The sequence below is a fragment of the Leuresthes tenuis genome, unplaced genomic scaffold (genome assembly GCF_036924035.1).
Source record: "Leuresthes tenuis unplaced genomic scaffold, fLeuTen1.0.hap1 SCAF_14, whole genome shotgun sequence".
Lineage (NCBI taxonomy): Eukaryota > Metazoa > Chordata > Actinopteri > Atheriniformes > Atherinopsidae > Leuresthes > Leuresthes tenuis.
This window is the reverse complement of record NW_027325368.1, coordinates 1,771,524-1,788,741: the sequence shown is the minus strand read 5'-3', so window position 1 is coordinate 1,788,741 and position 17,218 is coordinate 1,771,524. Positions and strand designations below refer to the sequence as shown.

General features: G+C 44.3%; 1 protein-coding gene across 2 annotated transcripts; it reads right to left on the bottom strand.

Moving 5' to 3' along the window:
* Positions 1 to 704: 704 nt before the first annotated feature.
* LOC140268530 (CYFIP-related Rac1 interactor B-like) lies at positions 705 to 15,520 on the bottom strand. 2 transcript variants are annotated; one of them, XM_072363444.1, is made up of 11 exons: positions 15,352 to 15,520; positions 8,435 to 8,508; positions 7,943 to 8,064; positions 5,548 to 5,653; positions 5,248 to 5,384; positions 5,090 to 5,167; positions 4,876 to 4,992; positions 3,846 to 3,925; positions 3,648 to 3,774; positions 3,501 to 3,571; positions 705 to 1,736 (listed from the first exon to the last, which is right to left on the bottom strand). In XM_072363444.1, the coding sequence occupies exons 2-11, from the start codon at positions 8,505 to 8,507 to the stop codon at positions 1,667 to 1,669; spliced, it is 981 nt and encodes a 326-aa protein (XP_072219545.1). In that variant the 5' UTR covers position 8,508; positions 15,352 to 15,520; the 3' UTR covers positions 705 to 1,666. The 2 variants fall into 2 exon arrangements, with proteins under 2 accessions (XP_072219545.1, XP_072219546.1); XM_072363445.1 differs by lacking the exon at positions 15,352 to 15,520 and adding an exon at positions 14,897 to 14,974.
* Between the last annotated feature and the right edge of the window lie 1,698 nt (positions 15,521 to 17,218).

Here is a 17,218-nt window from a genome sequence, read left to right as displayed (position 1 = left end):
CCACTTTATCACACTTTAAGTTCTACTTTATCACACTTTAAGTTCCACTTTATCGCACTTTAAGTTCTACTTTATCGCACTTTAAGTTCTACTTTATCGCACTTTAAGTTCTACTTTATCACACTTTAAGTTCCACTTTATCACACTTTAAGTTCCACTTTATCACACTTTAAGTTCTACTTTATCACACTTTAAGTTCCACTTTATCACACTTTAAGTTCTACTTTATCACACTTTAAGTTCCACTTTATCGCACTTTAAGTTCTACTTTATCGCACTTTAAGTTCTACTTTATCGCACTTTAAGTTCTACTTTATCACACTTTAAGTTCTACTTTATCACACTGAAGCACAGTTCAGTTCATTTCAATGGATTCTAATTCAAAACACAATATAATTCTGTCCCCGAGGAGCGTTTTCGGCCCCCGAGGAGCGTTTCCGGCCCCCGAGGAGCGTTTCCAGCCCCCGAGGAGCGTTTCCAGCACCTCGTTGAAGGTCTGCCATGAAGAACTAAAGCAGCTCTGAAGGCAAAGCTTTTCTTTTCCTGGCAGGCTGCGGCTGATGAAGCGGTCGGTGAGTTTATGTGAGTGTGAGCATGATCTCCTAAAAATCTTTAATTCAGTGTGAAACAACATGAAAAACTCCTCACAAACTGTTTGACCAAAGTTAGTTTAGTTGCTTCACATTAAAGGTTAAATATGAGACTTTTCTTCATTAAAAATGTAAAAACTTTATTTGCCGGACACATCCATCCATCTTAACAGTTAATGCCATAAATCCCTGAAACGGCACCATTTACACACAAAGCGAACTTAAAAGCTTCCAGTCGGCCGTGTCCCATCAGTTCAAGCATCCCGTCTGGAATCAGTACCACGTTATTCCCGCCGAAGCGGCGCTCCTCGGAGCTCTCAGCATCTTTTAGGTCACCTTCCATGCAGCCCAGCTCACTTTAACTAAAGAAGCGCAGCTTCAGGACAGCATGAGGAATATCTGTTGGGTTTGAGCTGAGTTCCTGCAGGTGGTCCCAGTTCCACAGAGAACTGACCCAGTCTGCCCTGTCAGAGGTTCTGAATGTTTCTTTTCTTTTTATTAACCCCCCCCCCCCCCCCCCTCCCTCAAAGGTGAATGTCTAACTCAGGGAATCAAACCAACCCCATTAAAACCCAGCTGCAGCAGGTCAGCGCTTTAAAGCCAATTGTGATGCATTGAACTGAGAAGTTTCCATTTAAAGGGCCGTTAGACTGCGACAGCAGCGCTGAGTTCAGGCTGCAGTGTTTCACTCGTTTTCTATCATCTTAGCATCAAACCCGGTCAGTGAGACGCCCCCTGACCTCATTCTCAGCTGCGAGTTCTGACTTTAGAGGAAAACGGATTGAAAACCATCCTTTAAACTGCAGAGCTGCTCGTATGCGCCACATTTTCAACATTTGTAACAAGCAAAGAAAAGCAGGAGGCAAAGATCTGACGGCAAGTGAACGCCTCCTGATAACAGGCCCGATCTTTATCTGCTCCGTTAAACAGCAACTAAAACATCTTATTTTCTAAAAGACAAACAAACAACCACAAAAGTAAATGTTAGCCGGAGGATTGTTCAGTAGTTCTTGTGAAATTTGGACCAGAACACTTTTGTCTCCCTGAATTGTTCCCTTTCAGTTCTGCAGAAGCTCTTAATTCTGCTGCAGCATGTTTTTGATCTGCTTGGAGGTAGCCTCGTCGTTCAGATGTTTGGTCGTGTACCTGCAGAGAAGGAGGACAACTGTTAGAGGACTGTTTGTGTCTCCAGGCTTTATTCCATTAACTCACGGCCATTTTGTTTTCCATGTTTGTTTTATTATTTTACATAACCAGGAAGTTTAGACTCCTGACCTGCTGCTGACACACAGCAGCTCTGTGCACGGCACAGATTTACATCCTCAGAGGGTCTCATGCTGAGATTAACTGGGTTACAGCTACAGTTGGGTTCTGCTCCTTATCTGAGGGTAATTATCCTTGGATATATGGCGCTGAATGAATGGAATCACTGGCACAAAGCATGTCATACCCCGGTACCATAGGTGGCGCTGTCCCCATTTCAGCTATCGCTAATAGAGCCACTTCCTGTTGACGTCTTCACCACCAACAACAACAAACTCAGGCATTCAGAAAGATGGCGAACGCAGAGCGAGATGAAGCTGCGTCCCTCTCCATCTGTGATGAGCTGGTTATGGCACAGACGATGCACAACGGCGCATTCTCCATCGCGTTGTTTCTTTCTTTCTGACAACAGGAATATCGTCTCCTTCCACTTCCGGGAGACGATCGCGGGTAAAAATCTGGAGCATGCGCAGAACGCTCGATCTGATCCACTGTCGTCTATTATTCAGTGCACGTTTGGATCGAGTTTTCTCGAGTCTTAACCCGATCCGATGGCGCTCATGTAACCGCTCTGACTGACTGTGATGAAGGGGGATTTGTGAGCTTCTGCTGATGTTCAAAGAAACGAAGAAACGGCAGCTGCTGCTGTCATCATCACGCCATCAGTAGAGACGCCGCCGTAAAGATGTGGATAACTGCAGCTTTCAAAGAAACGGCTGCTGCTGTCGGCTTTGCTTTTCTTTTTAAAAAACGGGGACATTTATTTATTTATTCGCTCCTGGCGCATATTTGCCCCAAAATGTGCACCTGGGTCATAAGCTGCTGCAGGCAGATGGACCAATAATAATGTTCAAGTGACTGAGAGCAACCGCATGTTGAGTAAAGCGTGTTCAATCCTCCTGATACCGGAGGATTCCTCCAGGGCCAGAAAAAAACATCAGCTCAGACGCCGTCGGCTCAGACGCCGTCAGCTCAGAGGCCGTCAGCTCAGAGGCCGTCGGCTCAGAGGCCGTCATAAAGATAACTGGATAACTGCAGCTTTCTCTAATGGCTTTTCTTCTAAACTTCCCACCATTTTTACCGCTGGTTAAATCTGGCCCCGCCCCTTTCGGTCACCAACACACTGCGAATACGTCACGTGCACAAACGACGCTCCAAACAAACACAGGATGTGCGAAGCAGCCACGATCAACACGCTTATCCAGAATTAAAAGCAAGTTCGAGGATAATTTTCTAACCCAACTGAGGGAGATTTTCTCCACGTTTCTGTCTGAACTCGCCCTGAAAGCGAGTTCCTGCAGAGTCTGGACAACCAATCAGAGCCCAACAGCGCACAGACACTGAGGTGTGGTAACGTCTGTCCTGCAGCTGTACTTCCTGTACCGCTGCTGATGTGGCGTCTCGGTAACCACGAAGTGCTGCGAGCATCATGGCCGTCCCACCCACCGGCTCATCAGAGGTCTCCTGTAACGCTTGTTGGGCTGCTCTGGGTCGTATTTAAGTGAATTCTCATGTTGGTTGGAGGACTCTGAGACAATTCCACATCCAGTTTGTGTCCTTGTTGCGTTCCTGACTCTGGAAACTGAAAAACGAGCCGCACCTCACCAGGTAACGGAGAAACGGCGTCAGTCTGTGGCGTCTACCAACCTGAGAGCGTTGAGTAAACCCTCCACGCTGCTGGGCGGCTGCTCCTTCAGCACTCTGATGCAGCCTTTCATCTGAAAAACCCAGAAAAGGGGAGATGATGAACCCGAACATGAACTCAGACGGTGCTTCTGTGCCTGCTTCTCTTACATCTATGTTGGAGGTCTTAACGAACGCTCCGGCCGGGTGAACGTGGTCGTAGAGGATGATGACGCCCACCATCACACGAAGGCAGAACAGCACCGTCTCCTCGCTGGTGAAGCGGCTGCGATACTCCCTGATCACATAAAAACACTCAGAGTCAGGAGGCGGACTGGACAGAGGCTGGTGATGTGTTCAGGAACTCACGGTGTTTCCAGCATCACTTTGCACACGCAGGCCATCGTGCTCAAACAGTCTGTTGTGTTTTCAATCGGCACATCTGGATTCTGAACATCGGGACAATAAAGTTTCATTCAAAGCATCCTGGTTTATATTTATAACAAGATTAGAAATGGTTATTTGACTTCTGCTGCCCCCTACAGTCTGAAAGTCTAACTGCAGCCATAATGTTCCTTATTTAGTCAACAACAATAATAATAAAAATAAAAAATAAACGGATTTATTCAGTGTTAAACTAAATTCAAACACTGTAAATGAATGAATTCCACTTCAAACAGTGTGGATGTAATTCAGTCTGCAGTGGAGGAATGTTTAAGTGCACGTTTAGTTTACTTTAGTTTAGTTTAGTTTAGTTTAGGAACATGAGGGTAAAATCTTTATCATTAGCAGATAATTAAACTTTCCCAACAGTCTTTCTTCCAAAGTTACATAAAAATGTGCATTTAAAATCAGAACAAGACGTAAAACAAGTTAAATTTAAGTCTTCTGAGCCGAAATCTGAGCATTAAATCCAGCTTTCAAATTCTTGTTTAATTTGTTAAAGATAAAATTGATGAAAAATAAGAGATTTTCACTGAATTCAGTCAGAATGAGATTTCAGAAACATAAAGAATGTCTGTAAAAACATCTGCATTAGACGCCAGATTTGATCTGTATCTGATTCACATTCAAACGGTAAAAAGCACCGACTGCATTCCTTCAAAAAAAGGTCAGATTCAAGAGGAAAGGACGAATAAAATCCAATAAATACATGAATGTGTGTTCAGATGTTTCCTTTCTTTTAGTTTTCATGAAGCATAAAAGGCTGAAAACCTAAACTTTATGTATTTTAGAGGGAAAAAACCTGAATGTTTTGCATCACTAAAGCTATTTAAATGGTTTATTCTGTTGATTCTGCAGCAGTTTCCGTATAAAGGAGCTTATTACAGCTGGAAATAATCCGTTTTTTAGTGTTTTCGGTGAAGTAAAGGCTCTGAATGCTTCCTCCGACACTCACATCTGAGACGAACTTTGACGTGGCGTCGCTCAGCGTCTTCAGCATCGGCGTGGCGCTGGCGTAGAACAGAGACATCCGATTGGCCAGCTCGTTGTTGACCTCGCTGCCTGAGTCGGACTGGAAAATAAGACGGCTTATTTTATACAGCTGGAGCTCTGCTGTTATCTTACAGTTTGTTTTCCTCTTTGCGAACACGTGCACTTTGGCGTCTTACAGACAGGTTGTTGATCCGCATGCGGCTGATGGTTCGGCGGTAGTAGCTGAAGTCGTTCTGGATGGCGGGGTTGGTCATCTGAAAGGGAATGAAAAGCCCGGCGGGCAGGTGAGGAACACGAGGAGCAGCGGGGATCGTTGTGCAGGAACCGATCTGACCTTGAGCTCGTCGAAGCGCAGCGTGAAGTGCATGATGTGGGCGAACTGACGGGCCAGCGCCTGCTTCTGCTCCAGGTGCTGAGTGGGAGTGGAGCTGGAGCTGGTGAGGATGTCCAGCAGGCACCGCAGGCTGGACTCTGATGGACACACAGCTTCAGGATTTAAAGTCCTCAAAACCTTTCAGAATTATTGCTAAGCTGCTAGAATCCGATGACTCTTTCATCTGTCTTTATGTCTGCAAAGTAATCAGTAAAGCTGATAAAAGCTGGTTAATAATTCTTCTGATTGATCGACTCTTACCCAGCTTCTGGGAGAACTCGTAGAAGGTTTTGAGTTTACCGACCAGAGGAACCACAGCGGCCCAAGCCTTTTCCTGAACGCCCTCCACACCGGGACTCTGGATGGCCTGAACGCAAACGTCAGGTTATGGACCAATGGGATCGCTCCGTTCACACAGTGTATTCCCTAACCCCCCCCCCCCCCCCCCCCACTCTAAAGCTAACTGTAATAAAACTCTGTCCCTGACCTTAAAACCAAGTCTGAACCCTTAAAAATAACTTAGTATCCATGGGGACCAAATTGCCGTCGTCATGTTTATGGGAAGTCCCCATAAGTCAGGTGTTGGTCCCCATCATGTTAGTAAAACCACCGACACACACACAGATCTGTAAAAGCCACAGTTTCAATCACCATAAGAGGAACTTATCAATAATCCAGTTAAAGTTAAGCATGTGTGCTGGTTGCAGTCTGACTGGAGCTTCCTGCTGACAGCTTTAAAGGTTCACTGACAGATGAACCAGTTCAATGTGATGAACCAGTTCAATGTGACGAACCTCTGACAGATGAACCAGTTCAATGTGATGAACCTCTGACAGATGAACCAGTTCAATGTGATGAACCAGTTCAATGTGATGAACCTCTGACAGATGAACCAGTTCAATGTGATGAACCTCTGACAGATGAACCAGTTCAATGTGATGAACCTCTGACAGATGATCCAGTTCAATGTGATGAACCTCTGACAGATGAACCAGTTCAATGTGATGAACCAGTTCAATGTGATGAACCTCTGACAGATGAACCAGTTCAATGTGATGAACCTCTGACAGATGATCCAGTTCAATGTGACGAACCTCTGACAGATGAACTAGTTCAATGTGATGAACCTCTGACAGATGATCCAGTTCAATGTGATGAACCTCTGACAGATGAACCAGTTCAATGTGATGAACCTCTGACAGATGAACCAGTTCAATGTGATGAACCTCTGACAGATGATCCAGTTCAATGTGATGAACCTCTGACAGATGAACCAGTTCAATGTGATGAACCAGTTCAATGTGATGAACCTCTGACAGATGAACCAGTTCAATGTGATGAACCTCTGACAGATGATCCAGTTCAATGTGACGAACCTCTGACAGATGAACTAGTTCAATGTGATGAACCTCTGACAGATGATCCAGTTCAATGTGACGAACCTCTGACAGATGAACCAGTTCAATGTGATGAACCTCTGACAGATGATCCAGTTCAATGTGATGAACCTCTGACAGATGATCCAGTTCAATGTGACGAACCTCTGACAGATGAACCAGTTCAATGTGATGAACCTCTGATAGATGAACCAGTTCAATGTGATGAACCTCTGATAGATGAACCAGTTCAATGTGATGAACCTCTGACAGATGAACCAGTTCAATGTGATGAACCAGTTCAATGTGATGAACCTCTGACAGATGAACCAGTTCAATGTGATGAACTAGTTCAATGTGATGAACCTCTGACAGATGAACCAGTTCAATGTGATGAACCTCTGATAGATGAACCAGTTCAATGTGATGAACCTCTGACAGATGAACCAGTTCAATGTGATGAACCAGTTCAATGTGATGAACCAGTTCAATGTGATGAACCTCTGACAGATGAACCAGTTCAATGTGATGAACCTCTGACAGATGAACCAGTTCAATGTGATGAACTAGTTCAATGTGATGAACCTCTGACAGATGAACCAGTTCAATGTGATGAACCTCTGATAGATGAACCAGTTCAATGTGATGAACCTCTGATAGATGAACCAGTTCAATGTGATGAACCAGTTCAATGTGATGAACCTTTGACAGATGAACCAGTTCAATGTGATGAACCTCTGACAGATGAACCAGTTCAATGTGATGAACCTTGCAGCTCTGAGGAGGAACATCTGTCAGTGAAGTGAAGAAACTTCAGAAATAAACCACCGAGAGCCCAGCTGTCAGCTGTCAGGGCAGATAAATGGTCCAGAGAGACTCTGCTGCTGTTCTGACACTTTTCCCTCTTCTCTAAAGTTTTCCTGAACAAACTTTTATCCGTCACTTTTTTCTGAATTTTTGAGTTCTTATGGAAGCAAAATTTCACCACAGAAAGAATCTGAAACCTCATGTTCTCAGAGAAAGTTGAGCTGCATCTTTCTGTTGTTTCACTCAGAAATGACGACTTCCTGTGAAAATGTCCTCGTTCATCATTTCCTGCTGCTTCAGGACACCTGAATGCACCTGAATGCACCTGAATGCACCTGAATGCACCTGAATCTGATACCTGATGGAACAAACCTGGAATACGCCTCACAGCTGGACGGACGGATTATAAACCGCTTGCAAGTGTTTCCACTGTGAATGCACAAGTTTAAACTGTCCATTCAGCTCAGGGTCACCTGTCGTATCTCCTCTCCTGCTCCTCTGTACGCCTGCAGGTCGTCCAGGATGACCCGGGCCTCCGTCAGCACCTGGTTCACCTTCTCCCATACGGCCGTCTCCGACTGCGAAGGCTGCGCGTCTGAAAACAGTGAGGTCAAAGGTCACAGCCGCCGTCTGCTGCTTCAGGAGGAGTTAGCATGAATCAAGTGCAGCTGAACCAGGTCCTGAGTTCATTCAGGTGTCAGAAGGTTTAAAATCCAGTTAAAATATCTAAAAATAATGACCTCAGAGAGCCGCTGGGTCTGAGCAGCAAAGTTAACCACAAAACAATCTGAGGGATTTATCATCAGAGGGACTCAGGGGTCCCTCACTTCACTTTACTGCAGGGAAACGCAGCACCACACCCTGCCCCGGGTCATCTGTGGGACGCTTCATGTGAAGAATGAGACAGAAGTTTCTACATTCATGACCATAAAGGCAGAGCAGAGCAGACTGTGTCAGGTTCTTACTCTCAAAGTCCAGGAAGAAGTTCCCAGCGTTGTTGTCGATGTCTCTGGTTAACACCTTGATCAGGTTCCCCATGCTGCTGCCGACACAGTTCACACACAGTTAGTTTCACAGGGTCACAGACAGCAAGTATCCACACAACTCTGCAGAGGCCTTCAGCCAGAGAGGCATAAAAATCAGTTATAGATTCAGGAAGTGAAGGTTTTAAAGCAACGTCTAACAGAGAAGAGCTGTTCATAGCTCCCAGCTGAACTGTGAGAGATAGTTCTGATCATTTCAGAGGAGACGGTTGTTTCTCTGACCCCAAATAAACAGGGTTTGACTGATGCTGAAGGTTTATTTAGAAGTTTAGAACAGGTGCTGCTGCTTTTCACTCTTCCAACGGCGAGGCTTCATGCTTTAAAAGGTCTGTTTGTACATCATTTATCTGAGAAACGGTTAAATAGGTTTCTGCAGCCAAATAGGAAAACTTATGGAGAAAGCAGGAAGAAAGATGCAGACAGCAGCTTCACAGGTGACACTGAACTGAACAATTATCCTTCCAACACATTAAAAAAGTCCTGATCCAGTCCTCTCTGACCTTTCTGAAACCTTTAAAGTGTCCTGATCAACAGTTCTGCAGCTTTCTGAAACCTTTAAAGTGTCCTGATCAACAGTTCTGCAGCTTTCTGAAACCTTTAAAGTGTCCTGATCAACAGTTCTGCAGCTTTCTGTAACCTTTAAAGTGTCCTGATCAATAGTTCTGCAGCTTTCTGACAGCTTTAAAGTGTCCTGATCAACAGTTCTGCAGCTTTCTGAAACCTTTAAAGTGTCCTGATCAATAGTTCTGCAGCTTTCTGAAACCTTTAAAGTGTCCTGATCAACAGTTCTGCAGCTTTCTGAAACCTTTAAAGTGTCCTGATCAATAGTTCTGCAGCTTTCTGAAACCTTTAAAGTGTCCTGATCAATAGTTCTGCAGCTTTCTGAAACCTTTAAAGTGTCCTGATCAACAGTTCTGCAGCTTTCTGAAACCTTTAAAGTGTCCTGATCAACAGTTCTGCAGCTTTCTGAAACCTTTAAAGTGTCCTGATCAACAGTTCTGCAGCTTTCTGAAACCTTTAAAGTGTCCTGATCAACAGTTCTGCAGCTTTCTGAAACCTTTAAAGTGTCCTGATCAACAGTTCTGCAGCTTTCTGTAACCTTTAAAGTGTCCTCATCAACAGTTCTGCAGCTTTCTGAAACCTTTAAAGTGTCCTGATCAACAGTTCTGCAGCTTTCTGAAACCTTTAAAGTGTCCTGATCAATAGTTCTGCAGCTTTCTGAAACCTTTAAAGTGTCCTGATCAACAGTTCTGCAGCTTTCTGAAACCTTTAAAGTGTCCTGATCAACAGTTCTGCAGCTTTCTGAAACCTTTAAAGTGTCCTGATCAATAGTTCTGCAGCTTTCTGAAACCTTTAAAGTGTCCTGATCAACAGTTCTGCAGCTTTCTGAAGCTCTTTCACAGTTTTCTTGGGTCATTTTCTGCTTTTTCCCTCATCTTCAGTCCTTGTTCCTGAGCATTTTCAGTGTTTTTTCTTTGTTCAGCCACTTAACTCTGACCTTTGACCCATTCAGGCAGAACAAAGGCTCCTAACTCAAGGGATGAACCAGTGTTGTGTCGACACAGAACAGACAACTTAGCAAAGAAGCCATTTTAAACTGGATCTTTAGGCACTTTGTCACAAAGACACATCATTTGTTCCCATTTCTTTAGCTGCATCTATGAAAAACAGCAAAGAAAACACAGTTTGACAGACAGAAAATAGGATTTCTGCAGCAACAAGGTGATTCCCAAAGAGCTATTAGCTGAAAAATTGGCATATCTCAGCAAAGAGAAGCTCAAGCTGCAGTTTGCATCACTGCTGTTTTCACACATCTAAACCATTTACAGCCGGGCACGTGTCAGCTAGCATAACTTCATGTGAGCGGCCAACAACACTCTGAGTGACCTCATATCACACGAAGCGAGTTGCAAAAGCAGAAACAAAGTCTGAGCCCAAACTGATTCAAGTTTCAGAGCAAACAGAAGAAGTTAAAGAAGCCGAAAGTGAAGCAGAGATGAAGATTAACTCGACACACGTTAGCCTATACATAGAAGGACTTAAAAGCTTTTAACTCTGTAAATATAGTCTCTGAGAACACACTAAGGGAAGTGCTGTATTTCACAAAAATCCGACCAATCTGCACAAAGACTGGAAGGAATTCTTCTCTAAAACATCTTCTGACTCTTTATGATGGTCAGCTTTTACGTTTTCGTGGAATCTTACTGACAAACAAACTGTAATAATAAGGAGCGAAGAGTCAAAGAGAGCCGGCGTCATAGAATCAGTGGGTTTAGATACGCAGCATCGAGCTAACTGAGCTAACAGAGCCAGCTGAGCCAACTGAGCTAACCTGAGCCAGCCGAGCTAACAGAGCCAACAGATCCAGCTGAGTTAACTGAGCTAACCTGAGCCAGCAGAGCCAACTGAGCTAACCTGAGCCAGCCGAGCTAACAGAGCCAACTGAGCTAACAGAGCCAACAGATCCAGCTGAGCTAACTGAGCTAACCTGAGCCAACAGAGCCAGCTGAGATAACTGAGCTAACCTGAGCCAACAGAGCCAGCTGAGATAACTGAGCCAGCTGAGTTAACTGAGCTAAACTGAGCCAGCCGAGCCAACTGAGCTAACCTGAGCCAGCCGAGCTAACTGAGCTAATTGATCTAACTAAGCTAACTGAGCTAATTGATCTAACTAAGCTAACTGCACAGGAGCAGAATCTCCGGTCACACCTGTCATTTCATTGCTGTCTTCAGCCTTCAGTTTAATTTGATCTCCTCAGAAAGTAAATCCGCTTTGCTCCTGCCTGCATTTTTCATGAATCCTGAAAACATTTTCAACATTCTGAGTTCACTGTGAGCTGCTGAGACACTTTTTCTGATGTGAAAAACACCAGATCAGCCTTAAATTTGAGTTCAGAGGATTCGATACGTGTGTCGGACTGAACTGAACTTCTCCTTCAGAGGCTGGAGGTCAAAGGAACGGGTCAGAATCTGCGCTCGTGTTAGAAAGAACACGCCTGGACCAATAAAGACGCAGCTCAGCGGGAAGTTATTCCTGAACCATGACTTCAGTATGAGCCGCTCCAACACCAAGAGGAGGCTTTGAAAACTGTCACAACGTCTTGTCCTGGTCAAATCCAGAGCAGAGCAGCTGAGTCTGTATTACTCAGATGTTTTAAAGTGCTCAGACGGAGTCTCCATCTGAATATTATCATCTGGTGATAAAAACATGGAGTCTTACTGAATATTTCACCATGAAACATTCAAGCTGCAGAAAAGAGCTGCCATGAAGACGCTGTAGAGGAGACCAGCTTTGAATAAGCGTGCGTCTGGCTGCAGAGTGACAGCCTGCAGCTCGAGCTGGAAGCAGCGCCTTCTGGTTTAACAGAAGAAAACAGGAAGTGATGAAGTCTGAAAGTTTGGCCTAAATTTAAAAGAGAGGAAGTAAAGCAGACCGAGCTCGGATCAGGTAACAGAAAGTAACACCAAAGCGGCCCGTTCTGCGACAGAAACCCGTAAAGATGCTAAAAGCACAGCTGCAAATCTACGCTCTGAAGCATTTTATCCATTTAATGTGCTCAAAAGTCAGCGATCATCTGAGAAACAGTCGCTTTTTAGGTAACTTTCATGGTTTTACCGACACCTTTTGGAGCGTCCGCCTCATTCAGCACAAACTCTGCAACCTGTTCCACTGAGTCAAGAGGCTGAAATGTGAGAAAATACCGAAACATTTACCTAAAAACAGAACTGAGCTCGTTTCTCTGCTTGGAGTTCAAAGATTTTTCGTTGAAATCAACAAAAGCCGAGTTTCAGTTGGACGAGTGGTTGAAATGCTTTTTTACTTCCCTAAACAGAGACATGGTGGATTCTCACTGCTGAGGCCAGTCAGAGATGAAGATGTTATTAATGCACCACGATCCGCCGTTAACTGACCTGCTGAAAGCTGAAGTTGAGTTCAGGAACATGTGGTTTAATGTGGAATCAGTTTGGAGCTGAACTGAACGTCTGTCAGCAGATTATTTATCGATTCATCACTTATTCCACATCTGAAAGCTGCAAATCTGTTGGTTTAAATCTTTATTTAACAGATACGAGTTCGAGAAAAACGATTCTCAGAGTCTTCACTGACCAACAGAACCAAAAGAATCTGCTGCAGCAACACTCAGTGAAAGCTGTTCTGGAGCCAAAGAAAGACAGAAAGTTTATAGAATCTGCAGCAACAGCTTCTGGAGCTTCTCCAAGCAGCAGGTTACCTGCTGCCAGGTGAGGGTGTCAGGATTGGGTATAAAAGCAGCTTCCACCAAAGGTTCAGCCTCTCCAACAAGGATGGGTCGTGGCTCACCGCTTTGGGCCAAACTCCATCAGAGAATCATCAATAAGTTCAGGAAATATTCCTCAGAGTCAGACTGGAAAGAACTTTGGTCTTTCAGCATCTACAGAGCAGGATATTGGGAACAGATTCAGGGAGTCTGGGGAAGTCTCAGTGTGGAAAGGCCAAGGACAGAAAGCCCTGTTGGATGAGCTCGGAGCCCTCAGGCAGCACTGCAGGAGAAACCGTCAGGCCACCATGATCCATACAGCCACATGGGCTCAGGAGGAGCTGGGAGAAGCATTTCCACTCAACACAGTCCACGGCTGCATCCAGAAATGTGAGCTGAAGCTGCATCACACCAGGAGGAAGCCATATATCAGCTCTGAGCAGAACCACGGCCCAGTTCTCTGGACTCCAGCTCATCTCAGAGGGACAGAAAGACAGTGGACACGTGTTCTGTGGGCAGATGAGTCCAGTTTCAGCTGCTTCTGGGAAAAACTGCTGAGAAAGAGCATCCAGCTGTTCTCAGAGGAAGGTTTAAAGCAGCGTCTGTGATGGTCTGGGGCTGCAGCAGAGTCCAGGGCATGGAGGGCTTCATCTGGGTGAAGGTACCACTGATGCACAGCTGGATGTTGGAGTTCTGCAGAGACAGATGCTGCCATCAAGGTGCCGTCTTTTCCCGGGAGGTCCGTGGTTATTTCAGCAGGACGATGCCAGACCTCATTCTGCAGGACTTCCAGCAGCTTCAGACACACAGAGTGTGTGAGCTCGGCTGCCTGCCTGCAGTCCACATCTGTCTCCTGCTGCAGATGTTGGAGCATCATGAAGAGGAGAACCAGACAACCAGGGACTGCTGAGCAGCTGGAATCTGGGATTCAGCAGGAATGGACTCAGATTCCTGTGAAAAACTCAGTTCAAAGCCTTAAAAAGAGTCATTAAAGGAAGCTGAAGGGAAACATGAGTCTGGAACAGCTTTCACTGAGTGGTGCTGCTGCAGGTTCTGGGTTTGGTTCTGCTTTCTGAACACAAAGAAGTTTGTGTCTGTGTTATACCGTCCAAACTAACTCCAGAGACTGGACTTTACTCACAGTTCAAACTGAAATCAGCAGCCGGTCTGAGCCTGAATCGTCTCGATTTCTCCAAACAGCAGAACAAAAATTCAGCTGACGTGGAAAAAGCAGAAATACGACAGAAACTGAAACCGTTCAACAGACGATTAAACGCACATCAAAATGTTTGAATTAACTTCAACAGTTTCAGGTTTTAATGTTTCAGAGGGATTTCACAGGATATCCAACAGTCTGAAGCTTTAAAGTCTCTTCAAACTGACTCTAAACTCTGATTAAAGTTGAGTTTAAGCCCACATTTCAGTTCATTTAGACTCTAAAGTCATTCCTAATCCTAGACTTTAACAGTGAAATGTTGTCCTTCACAGGTTATTCAGCTCATTAAGTTTTATTTAAACTCATTTCCACCTGAAAACTCACAGAACTTCTGATCATCTCCGTTTTTATCACAAATTTACTTTTCATGCTTCTTAAAAGTGACATAAAACGATCATTTTTTCTAACAATGCCACTAATTTCAATTCCTGTCTTGTTCATTTGAAATGAAAGTTAGAATTTAGCCTTGATGTGTCAATATTTAATCATTTTGGCTTAAAACAAAACATTTGATTCAGTATTTCATCATAATATTGTTCTTAAAAGTCATAAAATCTCAGTTATATCAGACAATCTTCACTTTTTATCTTCTGTTTTTTCTTAAATCTGACTTAAAGTCCAGTTTAACTCATGTCGGCATATAAAGTCCACCTTAAAAACAACATTTAGTCTGTTTTAAAGTCAGAATTTCAACATGAAACTTAAGAATAAACCTGAATTTATCCCCAGTTAGTGACGGCTTGGGATTAAAACCAGGTGAGTGAATCCCACCAGATGGCACACACACCTGGCTCGGTTCCGACAGATGTTTGTGCGGGTCAGATGTGGCCAGATGCTGTGGGACACATCTGGGCCACATCTGGAGGATCCGCGGCTGTTTTCAGGCAGAAAGCCTCATCCTGACTCATTGCCCTCGGGGCCAAACGTTACCTGCAGATGTGGGCCAGATGCGGGCCGAACACTCGTCCCTATCTGGGCTGGCGCATCAGGTTCTGCTTTTCTTCTTGGTTTATCAGCACAGAAACGCAGCGGAATGCCTCCCAGAATGAATGCTTTCTCAGAAATGATCCCGGTGCACGAGCTCTCCGCCTGTTTAACCCTGTTGAACGGAAGCGGCTCGGAACCTGCCGGCGGTTCTGCGCGCACACGCTGGTGCAGTTGAGGCTCGGTGTCGTCACGTACCGTCTGAATAATCTGATCTGAGAGCGGAACCGAGCCTCTGGACTGTGAGCTGAACTTTGAACCGTGAAGTTTTTCCTGCTGCGGCTGCAGGACCCGACATGTCTGATCTGAGACCGGATCCACCCCGGAGCTCACCCACTCCTCCCTCCGGGGGCCATCGGCTCCCGCTACCCGGAACACAGCCCCTTCCCCCGGCTCCTCACCTTCACTGATCGCTGATCTGTGTGCGGATCGATTCCGTGTGCACGCGCTCCGGTGTGTCCGCGGTGGTCCAGGTGTCTCCCGGCGGGCCGCCTCCTCTACATGCTGGGTGAGTGTGAACCCGGAAAACAGCCGCGCGAGGCTTCGTTAACTATAAAAGGAGTGATTTCCTCAGGAGGAACTGAGCTGTGAGCCAATCAGCTGCCGCGGCGACCTGGGGTCGGCCGACGGAGGCAACCTGCAGACCTGCGGCCGAGTTCCAGTCTGTGAAGGAGAAGCGAGCAAAGAAGCGAGCAAAACACCTCCTCACACCCAGGGTTTCAGCGTTTTCACTTCAAATCTGACGGAAAAGTGGAAGAATTTAGCTTATTTTGGTCATAATCATCAGAAAACGTGTCAAATCAGATCAAATTATGTTATATTTTCAACCCATAATGCTCTCTTATACAGAAATACATCTGAAAAATTTAAAATTATTAACTCAACATGTGCTCTTCCAGCACAGAGCCAAATAATTCATCTTAATTTTATGTTGTTGAGTTTAATTCAGGATGGAGGTTCAACCAAAACACCTCCTCACACTCTGTGTTTTAACGTTTTCACTTCAAATCTGACAGAAAAGTGGAAGAATTTAGCTTATTTTGGTCATAATCATCAGAAAACGTGTCAAATCAGATCAAATTATGTTATATTTTCAACCCATAATGCTCTCGTACACAGAAATACATCTGAAAAATTTAAAATTATTAACTCAACATGTGCTCTTCCAGCACAGAGCCAAATAATTCATCTTAATTTTATGTTGTTGAGTTTAATTCAGGATGGAGGTTCAACCAAACCACCTCCTCACACTCTGTGTTTTAACGTTTTCACTTCAAATCTGACAGAAAAGTGGAAGAATTTAGCTTATTTTGGTCATAATCATCAGAAAACGTGTCAAATAAGTTCAAATTATGTTATGTTTTCAACCCATAATGCTCTCTTATACAGAAATACATCTGAAAAATTTAAAATTATTAACTCAACATGTGCTCTTCCAGCACAGAGCCAAATAATTCATCTTAATTTTATGTTGTTGAGTTTGATTCAGGATGAATTTAGCTTATTTTGGTCATAATCATCAGAAACATGTCAGATGAGGATAAATGACACAGCTTTACATTGTAATTCCAATCCATAATGCATAAATAGATCTAAAAAAGTCAGAATATAGACTGTCCCATAATTTGAACTGTAACATGTTCTTTCAACACAAAGCCAAAGAAATAATCTGTATTAATGTCACATTCTTGACTTAAAAAGTCAAATGTTTAATTTTGTCTCATCACACTGAGTTAACTTTGCCTTTTGTTGTATTCCAGACAGCATGAACCTGAGCTATATCCTGTTTTCTCTCATTAGCTTCATTAAATGTGTTAATATACATCCAAGTTTTACATTTCAGGCTGCAGCACACTCCAAAACGAGTTGGGACAGAGGTCATTTGCAGCTTAGAATAAAGAAGATGTTGTTTAAGAAGAGGTGAGTTATTGAAAACCAGCCAACATACAGAGTGTTTTTAACAGGATTTAGAGTCGTCCTCGTTGCCCTTGACAACGGTCTTATCTCTGTCCTGGTCCTGTTGGATCTCAGCGTTTCACTTTATTAACGACAACCAAGACTTAAACTTGTCAGAGTTACCACTTCGACTTCTTCAGACTGACAGATTTAACTTTGTACATACAGATAATGTGTCCTCTCTCCAGAGCAGAGTTAGTTATGGAGTTCCCTGGACTTGGACCTCTATGGAGTTCCACAGGGCCCTAGACTTGGACCTCTATGGAGTTCCACAGGGCCCTAGACTTGGACCTCTATGGAGTTCCACAGGGC

Coding starts and splice junctions, on each gene's coding strand:
- LOC140268530 (XM_072363444.1), bottom strand. CDS start 8,507: ATGGGGAACCTGATCAAGGTGTTAACCAGAGACATCGACAACAACGCT. Junction 4,993..5,089: donor TGCGGATCAACAACCTGTCT/GTAAGACGCCAA, acceptor CTTATTTTCCAG/TCCGACTCAGGCAGCGAGGT. Junction 3,775..3,845: donor AAAGTGATGCTGGAAACACC/GTGAGTTCCTGA, acceptor TTATGTGATCAG/GGAGTATCGCAGCCGCTTCA.